Source organism: Polyodon spathula, chromosome 7, assembly GCF_017654505.1.
Source record: "Polyodon spathula isolate WHYD16114869_AA chromosome 7, ASM1765450v1, whole genome shotgun sequence".
NCBI lineage: Eukaryota > Metazoa > Chordata > Actinopteri > Acipenseriformes > Polyodontidae > Polyodon > Polyodon spathula.
The window spans coordinates 29,234,348-29,248,841 of NC_054540.1; the positions used below are offsets into that span (position 1 = coordinate 29,234,348).

The window sequence follows — 14,494 nt, forward strand, 5'->3', positions numbered from 1 at the left end:
TGAGCTGTTGACCCTGGGCCAGAACCTTCTGGAAAGTGGTTACAACAGTCCCAGGGTCATTACAATATTTATAGTCTGCTGGTTATTTAAAGTTTAACGAGAAAAACAACAACAACAATACTACTATCACACCGTTTATTTTAGTTATCTACAGTATTTACTAAGACTGAATACAGTTTAATACATAATTAATTAGCATAATAATAGAAAGAATAATATTTTATGGGGAGGGGGGGTTATATTTCACAGAAAAACCTCCTAACAGTCTCAAGTTTGTGAGACAAAGTGCCTTAGAAGTGGAGTTCTGAACTCTAATCCCGCTCTGTGTGTGTGTGTGTCTGTCTGTCTGTCTGTCTATGTCCCCTATGTAGTGTTTCTACAGCCATGTATAATTCAAATTTTGGGGACTGCACTCATTATGCAGGAAGCCCGAAAAGCACATGAACCATTACTCTTCTAGTTCTAGTCAGATCTGGGTCTGTTATTTTACTTCGCATTTTACTTTGCAGTACATTTTCTGGCATTGTTGTACATCGAATTTTGAATCCCCATCAGAAAATGCATCCTATACTATTATTCGTGTTCATTTATTGACGTTACAGTGTTTACGTGGAAATACGCACCCCCTACAATAACAAAGCATTTAAAAATGTATTGTTCAAAATATTAAAAGAGTTTAAAGTACATTTTTGAAAATGTTAGTGGTTTATTTATGTTTTAAAAGCTGAAGCAGCAGAACAGAACATAGTTGCTACACAGCTCTTGTAAAACGTTAATGATTAACAGAAAAACTGTGAATACCCCAACAAATCAACTAAATAACCCAGTTTGAAAAAATATAATTTTTCTTAAATAGTAAAAAAAAGAGTGATTTTTCTAATACTTAACTTAATATGAGCGTTATATTAAATAGCATTATAGTTTTGTAGACATCTTTCATATATTGACTCTAACATGTAAAAATAACAGATAGACCACCTCTTTGTGGCTTTGCGCCACAGATACATCACACAGGAATCAGCTGTTTAAATAATAGAGCTGTAATTTTTCTTAGCATTGTTACCATCCTGACAATGTTTCACACTTATAATTTTAAAGTCTGTTTCAAAGGTCTTTTCTAGTGCACTGATAGTGTAAGGATTATTGCCCACATTGTCAATCAGGTAACACAGCAATAACAATCCATGATGCAGTATGGAACAGAAAAGCCAGAGTACTTTTTTTTTTGTTTTTTTATCGCTCTACCTGCAGTGATTTACAGAACAGATCTCAAACCCCTGTGCAAGCGGCCATTTTGTGTCAAGAATACTTAATTAGTGTGGTCCCCCTGTGGCTCATCTGGTAGAAGCACAGGGTGAGTCACTCAACGCAGGTTCACGTCCTGGCTGAGCGAAGTAGGCTGGTCTTCGCTGGGGACTCTGACAGGAGCATCGTATTGGCCCAGGTGCTCCCGTGGGTTAAGGAGGTAAAACCAGCAGGGACTGTTTCTCCTCATCGTTCTGCAGCGAACCCTGTTGGCCAGGAGCCTGGCCAGTGATTTCAGAGCGGACACCTGCAGGGCTAACATCCGCTCTAGAGGTCCTGGGTGCAAAAAGGAGCTGGCTTGGTCGTGTGATTGGAGGACGCACACTGATTTTTTGGGTCTCCTGAGCCATGTGGGGAATTGGTGCGGTGAGGAGAAAAGCAATTGGGCTTTCCAAATTGGGAGAAAATCAGGGGAAAATTATAATTGGACACACTAAATAAAAAAAAAAAAAAAAAATGGGGTGGTGCTTTAGAGAGCGTTGGAGATTAAACATTTTCCAGTAAATTTTGAATAAGGGCGGACAGTCAAGACTGGGTGCTATTTTGAGCATGTATGGTATATTTCCATTAACAACCCACATATTGAGGGTTCTCATAATCAAAAGGTTAATGCATTTGTACAAAATCGAGAGTTTATCAAATTGTTGCCAAATGCATTTCAAAACGTCTATAGGAGGCTTGGTGCACTGTGTGATAAATGTTTGGTAAAGATATGAAACACATTACCGTCCTCCTTTTTAAATGAGGACCCTAAAAATGGTACCATATTTTTAAACTTAATAAAATAAATGTATGCCTTCATCAATATCTCTTGTTTTGTTTTCTTGGCTAGTTAAAAAGAATTAACTAGGGAAGTCCCTGTCCTTACCCAATATGTGATTTTCCACACATGATTTAAGGGTTTGATGATTACAAAAGAAAATAGGAAAATAGATTACACTGTCAAAATAAATGTGGTTCACAAACATTAGTTTCCAGTGGGAAGGATAAACAATATCAACCTTTTAATCAACTTGTAACACCAGGAAGGAAATATAATGGGATGGCTGCTGAGATCCTGTGAGATAAGTCACTGGAAATACAGGAAAATAGAGAGAAAAATCCCACTTGAGGTGCAGATAAAAAAATGCAAAAGCAGTGCCAACTGCCAATCTGAATATATAAGAACTACAATTATTTATAGTTTTTCTTCTAGTCAGGGTTTGAAAGGAGTAGTGGTGGTAGTTTTTATAGTCATCCCAAGTGATTGAAATGCAACTGAATGAATTTTATCATACAGAGCAAAGGCCAGTTGACAATCCCAGTATGTTTTTGTTGTTTTTTTTTTTCCAAAACCTGTCTTTGCGGCGTCAGGAGCTGGAATACATTCTTGAGAAGTTTTGGCTGAGAAATCTGCAAAGGTGTCCGTGGGTTTTAACCAGAATCATTTCAGAATGCAATACATTATTCAGATCATGGACGCATACCAACAAAAGTTAATTTATTCTTTGACAATACTTGTAGATGCATACATGAAACTATTTGTATTTACACAACTTTAACCATGATTTCAAAATTTGAAAGGTTTAATAATGAATGACATTTTATTATTCTTATAAATTTCATATCTTGGGTCAAGAAATTGGATGAATGATTTGAATCTGTCAACAACAGACCTGGTTGAATTATGCTGTCAAGTTTATTTACAAAATCAATGTTTCAAATGAAAGATACAGTTTATACCGTTGTTCCAGAAAACACAAAACAAGTAATAAACACCAAGTATACAATAAATACAGCCACATATTCACAAAATGTATAATGTCTTTCCACAAGGTATCTGGTCAGTAGAATGTATTTCACTTCAAAATGAATGGTCTTCTGGGTTTGTTAATATGCAACTGTCTTTTCAAAATGTAAGGTGATTTCCTCTTTAGCATCTCCATGTTCTTATAGTTTGAATGATCCGGATCCTGGTCTTGGGTTATCTGAAGTAACTAGAAATGAAGAACAAAAACATATAAACATTAATACTTTTCAAATAATAATATACATATGAGCCCCTTTGCTTTTGCCGTTTAGAGTTTTGGTTGAGCAAAAAAAATTAAATAATAGATTTTTTTTTTTACTATTGCAACTTATAGTTACTTTTTTTTTTCAACCAACTGCAAACTTGGATGTCCAACTGAATAGCTGTGCCCACCTCCTGTAATAAATAAATATATAATTTAAAGGTAAAACAGTGTAATGTTATTACAGATTGGCTCATAGTTAATCTTAAAGGATTGGGTCCTAATAGTGATCTGAATCTATAATGATCTGCATCACCAACACGGCTAGGTCCCATTCATTACCCTCACCACCCTCTGTGTAAAGAAGTGTCACCTACCCTTTGTCCTATGTCCAATTAATTTCCTGGTTACTGTATTATGCATAAAGTATTTGTTAGGGTTAACTTTGCCAACTTCTTTGTTCTAGGCTAAATTAATTCAGTTCCCTCAACCTTTCTTCATAGCTTATTTCTTTAAGCCCCAGAATTAGTCTGGCTGCCTTTCGTTGGATTCTCTCTAAGACCACAATTTATTTTTGGTAATGTGGTGACCAGAACTGAACACAGTATTCAAAGTGCTGTCTCACTTGTTGTGGGTTATATAACCCCATTATCTAATTTGGGTATAATCTAGTGTACAAATAACTATTTCCACACTATATAAATTTTCACATCAGTCTGTCTGTGAGGACTGTTTTTTATGTGTTATGGTAAGCAATACAAATGTTAGCATGGTATTTTATGTTCTGGTGTTTATGATACATTAGGGAGAAAACAAAAAAAAACAACAATTGATTTTACGTTAATGTAAGTCCACAATTCTCCTAGTTTATATTGACCTGAAACAACATATTAAATATTAAGATTGCAGGCAAGCTAGGGGAAATTGGTGCCAATGTCAAAAACCTGTCATAATTGCCAAAAGCATTTTAAACTCGCTGAAAATGCATGTTTAGAAAGCAGTCAGATAATACCAATCACTCAACCTATTTATATCAATAGAGGACATTAGATGGGCATGTGGCCAACTTGAGTGGGTTTTAAAATATGCAATGGTACAAATACTGTATTTATTTTATTTATTATTTGACCCGATATACTGTATTTATTAAAAATGACTGCTATTTGGAAAATACAAAATCTATTTATCTAGTCATTGAGAGTCCTGTGTGCAGAATACTATAAAATGTTAAGCCATTTGGTGTAGACTGTTTGTCAGTGCTGTAGATTTTTTCAAGTTGAATTGATAAGCAAGGGCATACGATATGTGGCACCACATTGGGATTTTATTGGGAGATGGGATTGGGGGGTGATCAGTGACACAATATTTAGCTTTTTCTCAAAGCAAGCTGTGTTGATTTAGGCTACAGTACAGCTGTAGCCAACAGTTTTGCATCACTTAGAATTTTAAGATTGAGACATATATATATATATATATATATATATATATATATATATATATATATATATATATATATATATATATATATATATATATACACACAGTGGCTTGCAAAAGTATTCAGACCCCTAACCAATTCTTTCATATTACCGAATTACAAATGGTACACTGAAATTTCGTTCTGTTTGATATTTTATTTTTAAACACTGAAACTCAGAATCAATTATTGTAAGGTAACATTGGTTTTATGTTGGGAAATATTTTTAAGAAAAATAAAAAACTGAAATATCTTGCTTGCATAAGTATTCAACCCCTGTGCTGTGGAAGCTCCCAGTTTGCACCGATGAAAGAAATTGCCCTAATGAGGACACAATTACCTTACCATTGGCCTACACCTGTGAACCACTAAAGTTGCTGTCACATTTTCTGGATAAAAACCCCACTGTTGAAGGATCATTGGTAAGGCTGTGAATCTGAAGGAAAATGAAGACCAAAGAGCATTCTACAGAAGTTAGAGATAAAGTAATACAAATGCATAGATTAGGGAAAGGGTACAAAATAATATCCAAGTGTTTGGATATCCCAGTGAGCACAGTTGGATCAATAATCAGGAAGTGGAAGCTGCATCACACCACCCAGGCACTGCCAAGAAAAGGCTGTCCCTCAAAACTCAGCGCTCAAACAAGAAGGAGACTTGTGAGAGAAGCCACAGAGAGGCCAACAATTACTTTGAAGGAGCTACAGAGTTCAGTGGCTGGGAGTGGAGTAATGGTGCACCAGTCAACCATATCAAGAGCTCTGCATAACACTGGCCTGTATGGGAGGGTGGCAAGAAAGAAGCCGTTACTCAAAAAGTACCATCTGAAAGCATGTCTGGAGTTTGCCAGAAAGCATGAGAGTGACCCAGCTGCGATGTGGGAAAAGGTTTTGTGGTCAGATGAGACCAAGATAGAGCTTTTTGGCCAAAACTCAAAGCGCTATGTGTGGCGCAAACCTAACACTGCCCATGCCTCAAGACACACCATCCCTACAGTGAAGTATGGTGGTGGCAGCATCATGCTGTGGGGATGCTTCTCATCAGCAGGGACTGGGCATCTTGTTACAATTGAAGGAAGAATGGATGGAGCAAAATACAGGAAAATACTGCAAGAGAATCTGCTTCAGTCCGCTAAAAAACTGAAGCTTGGGAGGAAATTCACCTTTCAGCAGGACAATGATCCCAAGCACAAGGCCAAAGCAACATTGGAGTGGCTCAAGAACAAAAAGGTGAATGTCCTACAGTGGCCCAGTCAAAGTCCTGATCTCAATCCCATTGAGAATCTGTGGCACTATTTGAAAATTGCGGTCCACAAGCGTCGTCCAACCAACCTGAACAACCTGGAGCAAATCTGCCAAGAAGAATGGACCAAAATCACTCCGACACTGTGTGCAAAGCTGGTACATACTTACCCCAAAAGACTTAAAGCTGTTATTGCAGCGAAAGGTGGCTCTACCAAATATTAATGTGTGGGGGTTGAATACTTATGCAAGCAAGATATTTCAGTTTTTTATTTTTCTTAAAAATATTTCCCAACATAAAACCAGTGTCACCTTACAATAATTGATTTTGAGTTTAAGTGTTTTATGTATCTTGTAACATGCTTGTAACTGTTGTATATCAAACAGAACGAAATTTCAATGTACCATATTGACATTGCAAAGTGAGACCCCATTTTCCTCTGAAAATAACACAATAACACCAGAATTATAAAACATTTTACAAACAAACAGCAATGGTTTCATAAAAATGTTGTTTCCATAAGTAGTGAGTATGAAGTCATGTAAGTTAATAAAACAAGTCAGTAATTAGTCTCTATAATGTCTTGTTTTAAAACTGATGATTAACTTCATACTGTAGCCACTCTATATGTATTCTTCCCTCTGGGGCCAGAACTTAAATAATTTAAATTGTGATACTGAAGAAGAGCTACATATATTAACATATACTTTATTTTTTTTAACACCCTGGCACATTCATATAATAATTGTGCTTAAAGTAAACACTATTTGCAATTCAGTATGTCTAACAGCTGTGTTGTGTAATAGAAAAGTACTTATTTCTTACCTCCTTTGGCTGTAATGTTCTTCTGTTGCAGATCTTTATGAGTTGATAAGCTGCCTCTAATGCCTCCGAACTGAAGCTATCTGGAAGTGTTGAAAAGTGTTCCCTTGAGATGACCCCTTCATCACTGTTCCATGCATTTTCCCCTCTGCTATTCAAGTTATTTAGAAGCCTGCACATGTTTAGCAGTGTCACCTTCCAATAGGGGAACCTCTGTTTATTCACCTGTAGTCATAAACCATACGCCATGCATTAGATTAATCATATATGATAAACATGGAATGTATTTGCTGTCAACATTTAACAAAATCAGCTTTTAAGTATTAATAGAAAATAAACTTTTATTTTCAATCCACTACTTGTATTTTCTAGTTGTATGAAATTTCCCTTTACTTTTGTTAATTAGGTTTCAGAAAGAAAACATAATGAATTTACATAATCCATACCTATTTTTTTTTTGTTAAAGTAGATAATTTAATCAAAAGCAATAGTTTGTTTTCCACCTGTTTAGTAATGATCCATATTGATATTACTATGCACAATGGCTCAGAATACCTCTCCTATATATAATAGATTGGCTTCGGTGAGTTCCAGGAAAATCATTCCATCTCGGGTTTCTGTGACATCATAAATTAAGAGACCGAAGGTTGAGTCATTTATAAACTGTCACAGAAACCCGAGATGGAATTGTTTTCCTGTAACTCACTGAAGAGGCACAGCTATTATTTTTTTATAATTCATGGATACCCTTGTGATGCTAATATTAAAGAAGATGAGGTTCAGCAATACATTTTTTTTTTAAACATAGTGTTTTAGTGTTGTACAGACGTTCTATCTCGTTATCCATTAGTGTTTCAGCTTTATTTGGATGACTACCTTTACCTTGTTTTAATTTCATATTCCTCTTCCGTTTCTCTGAGATACGAATGTACCAGCTTTACATCATTTTTTTTTAATCTTAACTATGAGAAAAAATATTTGTGCATGTTGTTTAAATATTGCTGAAACATTCCTTCATTTCAAAATCTTCCTGTTATTCTCTATAAGTAGTGACTTTCAAATATTTATCTGTCAATACTACATAGTCATAAAATGAAGTCCACCATACAGATTTTTGCTTCTGACAGTAAAGCCAATTTAAAAACCTATCTGTGTCAGAAATAAATACATGACAAACTGTAACTGGTGTACAATCTTAAAAGCATGAGATAGATTACATTTATCAATAGTGTACTGGAAGGTGTCAGAATATCAATATGATAAATGAAGGATTAGTACACTTCATTTTTGTGTCAATTTTCAATTTATACAGAGTAATGTGACATTACAATAATAGTACAAATCAGTCAAGACTGGACACGGTTTTGAGGAAAAACAGTAAAAATGCAAAGGTAAGGGCAAAGTGTTTTATCTTTGTGCAGGATTGCACCCTCTAATTCATGTTGTAAAAGATACTACAGGTGTGTATTTGGTAAGTCAGTACAGTATATTAAAACAAATACCAATGCGGAAACAATTCTATTAACACAGTAGCTTCACACTTTTGGTGCTTTTGTTGCCCTTTAGTACAGTGCCATTGCATAAGATAGTGTTACAGTCAATGGAGATAAAATGTTCATGGTTGCTTGTTCCAAACATGATTGAGTTGTTTAATGGTACAGTTGTCAAGTTACTTGACTTTCACATTTCTATAGTATATTTGTGTGGAAGCCACTAGAAACAATAGATATAGAACTGTAATGGCTAAATTGTATTATATTGCATCATACTGTATTGTATTGTTTCGATTTGCAAGTAAAATGCATATTACCAATGATAAATTATGAAATAATATTACATGAAAATGTAGCCCATGTGGCTTACATCCACAGCAGCTAAATGGACCAAAATAATACTCATCTGTTTAGTAGTGAGAGGAGCTATAGGTGTATTAGCATAAGAGAGTTAAGTAGTCTAAATTAGTAAAGCCATGCACAAATATATTTCCAAAGTGCAGTAAATTACAATACTTCAAGCAACACGGGTTGATAATAGTTTATTTGTCTCTGTGTGTGTTTATAATTAAAGGCAATATGCTTTTTTATCTCAGTTATGCCAGCACAAGCCTATTAAATCCACTAGACAAGTGGCAGAGTTACATGGATTTAAAAACAGCATGATAAGTATATTTTGGCAGGATAAAAAAAAAAAAATGTATAATTTGAGCCAGTTAATTCATAGCTTATTATAACAGTGACACTTTAGCTGCACAGTCGCGACAGCAATAAAAGAACATCTGCTTTGTGTCTCTCTGGTATTATGTTCATGTCTCTGATGACAAGCAATTTCACTGTTAAACAGTTGAATGCTATATTCTTCATAAACAATTACTGTAGGCGCAGTAGAGAGAAGTTGCCATGTAAACTAGAATGGGTTTTGTTTGTAAAAAGTACACTTGGCCTATTAAAATCCTAATTGAAATAAAGCAAATAGTGGAAATGCAGGATGTGCACCGCCATGTAAAAAATTACTTTCCACATTATTTGTATATTTAGCATAATAATCCATGTTTAGTACCATCAGTTATTCATAAAACCACAAGATTTGAGAAAAGTAATTTTATGGCACAAGAGACAAGGTCAACTATAAATAATGTTGTGAATTCAATACAATTAAAAAAAATAATAACCTGGCACACATATTCTGTTGAAAATGTCAATTTAAAAGTTCATAACAGGAGGAATAATTGTCATGAATAATTGTCAGTTGTAATCTGCAACAGACTATGAACATGTTTTATTGTTTATTTTATTTTTTGAGAGCATATTTATGTTTAATTGTTAAACCCACAGGCCCTTCTTGGTAGGGACAGGTTTATTTTGAGATCAGATGAAAGAGAAAAAGGTTGATGTGTGAGAGTTCACTTTGTACTCAGCGTTGGGTAGGGCCTTCATCTGAGATGTTACGCTACATACCTTTGAAGTGTAGAGGCTTTTCAATAAATCGACTTCCAATGCTTTCATTTCCTGATCAAGATCTACAATGCAACAAAGACAACCATATTAAAAGCACTCCCAGTACCAATCTACCGACAGCAATGAGCATCATAGCAAATAAAATATGTTCATGCTAGAGATGAGCAAGTGGCTTTGGACACTAAAACAACAACAATAATAATAAAAAAATAACAAAAAAAATAAGGAAACTCGACGGTCAAAAATCTGGAGGTTTAAGTTCCTAAAGTAAATTTTGTACGGGGGTGTATTTTTAATTCCTTTGGGATATATGTCATCGACTTGTGTATCTTTACAAATTATATCTACAGTTATACACTGAATTTATATATATTTTATTATATCTATATAGATATATATATATATATATAATATATATAGATATATATATATATAATATAATATATATATATATCGTACGTTGGAGGGGTTATCAAAAATGAATATACACTTATATAGCATAGATCAGTTTTCAGGGCCAATATAAAATTAAAACATATGGCTATTGTTTACATGGGATTATGGTAGGCGTACATGGAGTACCAGTTTGATATCTTTTCCTAGAAGCACAATTGCTTTCTTTAGGTTTAGCATTCCACATAATGACTATGATGCAGTAAGTAACACTGCCTCTTTGAAACGTCTTTAATTTTATCTTTAGTGCAGAGAGTACATATACTTGGACAACGTACTCTTTGAAATTGAAGAGAAAAGATTTTGCTGGTGGAAACGTGTTTGGCTTTTGACTTTTTTTTTCTTTTTGTTTGTAATTTTATAATATTACCTGAAGTACTCATTCATTTTTGATACCATTCTTGTGAATCATATCAATGCAGGAATGTTTCTAAACTCATCACAGCAGTATGTCAAAAAGCTCTGGTTGTAGGTCAAAATGATAAACCTGAAGGTTCAATTTATACAGGATTTTTGTGTCCTATGAATCATTTTAGCATGCTCTACTCAGGGGAATTATTAGCAGTGACTGCAACCAGGCATTAATAGGAGTCATGTAGCCTCTGGTCTGACCTGGCAAGGAATGGACTGCGGTTTGCTTGGTTAGGGTTCACAGAATGTGATAGCGCCTTCTGCCTATGGGAGCCCATACCAAGTCAATTAACATGTCTTCTAAAACACTGTGCAATGACTAAGTGACTAATTCATTGCACCCACAAGATCAATAATTGTCTAAGTGAAATATTTAGCTTTTTTAATGGAAGCAATTATGGAGTAATATGTATTTGTGTTAGCATTCAGGTGAGAAAAACAGTATAGATGCAACCAAAAACTATTTGTTTTTAAAAGACTTGAGAAGACTTCTGGTTCATGTGTTATTAATACTGATATTTAGAACAATTAAGTATATTTACTCTTATTCAATCTGATGGTGTACAATATGCATGTTCAAGCTGTATAACAGACAAATAAATAAATCAATGTCAATTTAACTATGTAACCTTCAAGGAAATTAAATTGCTTGACTGGATTTGTAGTAAACATAGTACCTAAAGGCAACCAATGTCGAACAACCAAGAGTGTTATATAAAAAAATAAGAGTGACCACTAGACAATGAGGGCTCTCTAGTTTGAGTGGATAAAAGTCCATTAACTAAATTTGTGGTGTAAATTGTTGATAAAAGGGATGATTTGTAAGCAAAATCAATTTTCTGGTTATTAAATACAATTAAATACAATTTTTCTTTGGTATTTACAGAAGAGTATTGATGATCAGATCACTAAGCTAGAATGAAGCCATGCCACTACCAATATATTGAGCAATTACTTAGCTAAAATAAACAGTTTCTTATGCAAGAAAAGTGTACCAGAGGGAATGTAGTTCTGAAGGTTCTTAAAAAAAAACCTGCATTACCCTTGTTAAACATATATAGCATTGCCTGTCAACTGGGTATAATCCTCAAAAGATCTAGCATAGCATGTGATAAAATTATGTATTAAATAATAATGGGCTTTGTACCTATAGTTTTGTATATCCAATTAATACAGTTATTATAAAGTAACTGTCCCTTGTACTAATTAATTACCTTGGGATGCAAAAATATTTTTTTTAGACATGTTTTGCTAAGTTAAACTATTAAAAACTAAAAACCTTCACCACTGGAATAGTGTATCCCTGTAAGAATTTATACTTAGCTACAGTAAGCTTGTTTAATAGACCCCCACTCAAATTGCAAGCAGAGTACAAGATGTAGTTTGGTGGGGAATCATTAGCAATGATGAAGGGAATATATTGTGTGAATACTATAGAATTGTATTGATTCCTTAAAATAATAAAAGCAAGAATAAATGGAAATCATGTTTGTGTCAATCATTATCATTCTTATTCTGGTTTACAAAATTGTCACCCAGACCTCAAACTAACTCTGTGACCATGTATCATCTCCTGCTTTTGACATAAGTATTTGAATCATATCTTGTTTGTCTTGGCACTAGAAATGTTGTTATAAAACAGTAGTATTACAGTGCTGCATGTACGTAAAGCAAGAATATAGTATTACAGAACCGGTTGAATGAACCCCGGAAATACATTACATGCATGGGAAATAATGAATAAAGGACACTATTATCAAGGTACCGGAAGAAAATAATAACATGCAATAATTAATAAATTCATACCATGCACTTTAAAACAAATATTGTCAAAGTTTTAAAAGGTGTAATATTTTACTTTAAAAAAAAAAAAAAAAAAAGCCAGATCAATTATTTATTTTGCATTTTGCAAGAACAGAAAGTTCAGGTTACAGATATAGTGTTGATTCATTAAAATGCTATTTTTTCTATCTGTAATATTTTCGTAAATCACTCAAGACAACTGAAGAGGTGACATAGAAATGTTCTGACCAAATGTTGTGGATTAAAAAGTGAAATGAAAAGTAACAGGTGCACAAGATACATTGAAATGGTAGAAGCACAGCAATCCATTACTTGATTAATACCCATTCTAAAAAAAATCAATGAACCACAATACATGAAAAAAAAAAAATCTAAATAATGATTAACCTTTTCATCTTTCAATAAATATCGTAGTTCAGTAGTACTTACCTGAGCACACCCCATCATAAGCCAAAAACAGGACAACTAAACAAATAAGCTGAGTTCTCATCTTGTAAACTCCAAGTTATTGCAAGTCTAGATAATGATCAAGTCCATATGGAAAAGATCAGAAAGGAAGCAAACAATGTTCACTAACTCCTTGGTCACTCTCTTTGTGCCTAGGTGTAGAATAGTGAAAACTGTAATCCATTCCCCCAGTATATAGGGAGCAGTGTGATGTCATTAAGATACTCCACCCCCTCTCACCTCCCAACTTCAAGAAAATCTTAAGAGTGAATTTGACGTCATGTAAGAATTATCATACTCAGGGTCTCTTAGAAGAGACATTTCAATCAAGTCAATTGCTGAGCTGAACTTCTGAACAGGATAAGCACCTGTAAAATATTACATTTGTTGCATTGGAATTTTCTAAAAGGATGGTCTATTCAAATTAATTCTTCTTCTTCTTCTTCTTCTTCTTCTTCTTCTTCTTTCTTCTTCTTCTTCTTCTTCTTCTTCTTCTTCTTCTTCGACCTGTCAGTTTAAGCACCCTATCATGAAAGTAGACTCTGGAATAAATCTTGTAACACCAATGACTAAGCTATTGGTGTGCAATTCACACACACACACAAAAAAAATACAGATATGTCACATACTCATCTGTTTTCACTGAAGTGTAAAGGCCGTTATCACAACATGTGTCAAGTTTACACACACACGCATATATATATATATATATATATATATATATATATAGAGAGAGAGAGAGAGAGAGAGAGAGAGAGAGAGAGAGTAGTGAGACCTTCCTCTCTGCTCCTCGGACCCTCTGGCCTCCACCTAGATATATAGGAGATAGAGATGAGAGAGAGAGAGAGGGCTATAGTGGAAAATTGTTGACCCCGGGGGCTATTTGGGGGCTATAATGTCATAAGCCGCAGGGGTATTTAATTTTCCACTTATTTAATAATTTTCAATCAGTCACAAAAATAAGAAAGACAATTGACTTAAATATTTTGGTGATGCAATCCAGTGGGAAAACAATAGTGCCTATGTAGGGTTCAGCTTTTATGCATCTTACTCTCTCTTGAAGACGAGAACCAAAACTAAGAAACAAAATCAAGATCATCAAGGCAATTATCAGACCTACCTTGACCTATGCTTCCCCTGTCTGGAATGGCTGTTTGGACACAACTCGTCTGTTACTTCAGGCAGTACAGAACAAAGCCTTGCAGATTCCTGCAAGAGTTTCAACCTTCACCAGAACAGCAGATCTTCACAGACAGCTGGGTATTGAGATGCTGGGTGAACATCTTCTGAAGCTGAACAGAAAGTTTTATGATGCTTTGGGACAAAATGACAACCCCACTGATTCAGAAGCTCTCCAACACCATGGAGAATTAATTCGACTGGTACCCTCGACCCATCACAGCACTGTATTTGTGAACTCCATAAACCCCCCATTACAGCGCTGCATCTGTAATACCTGTTCAACTGTAATGATGCAATACAGATCCAGATGTCAACTTAATCCAGAGTAACAAACTCAGAGTAATGAGGTAACTACCTTGGTACCTGCACATATTACTACTGGATTAAATCTAGCAGTCAGACAAGAA

The 14,494-nt window shown here is 34.6% G+C and overlaps 1 protein-coding gene across 1 annotated transcript; it reads right to left on the reverse strand.

Moving 5' to 3' along the window:
* Window positions 1-2,920: 2,920 nt before the first annotated feature.
* Window positions 2,921-13,037, reverse strand: nts (neurotensin). Its single transcript, XM_041253910.1, has 4 exons — window positions 12,888-13,037; window positions 9,792-9,853; window positions 6,841-7,062; window positions 2,921-3,281 (listed from the first exon to the last, which is right to left on the reverse strand). The coding sequence occupies exons 1-4, from the start codon at window positions 12,946-12,948 to the stop codon at window positions 3,144-3,146; spliced, it is 483 nt and encodes a 160-aa protein (XP_041109844.1). The 5' UTR covers window positions 12,949-13,037; the 3' UTR covers window positions 2,921-3,143.
* Between the last annotated feature and the right edge of the window lie 1,457 nt (window positions 13,038-14,494).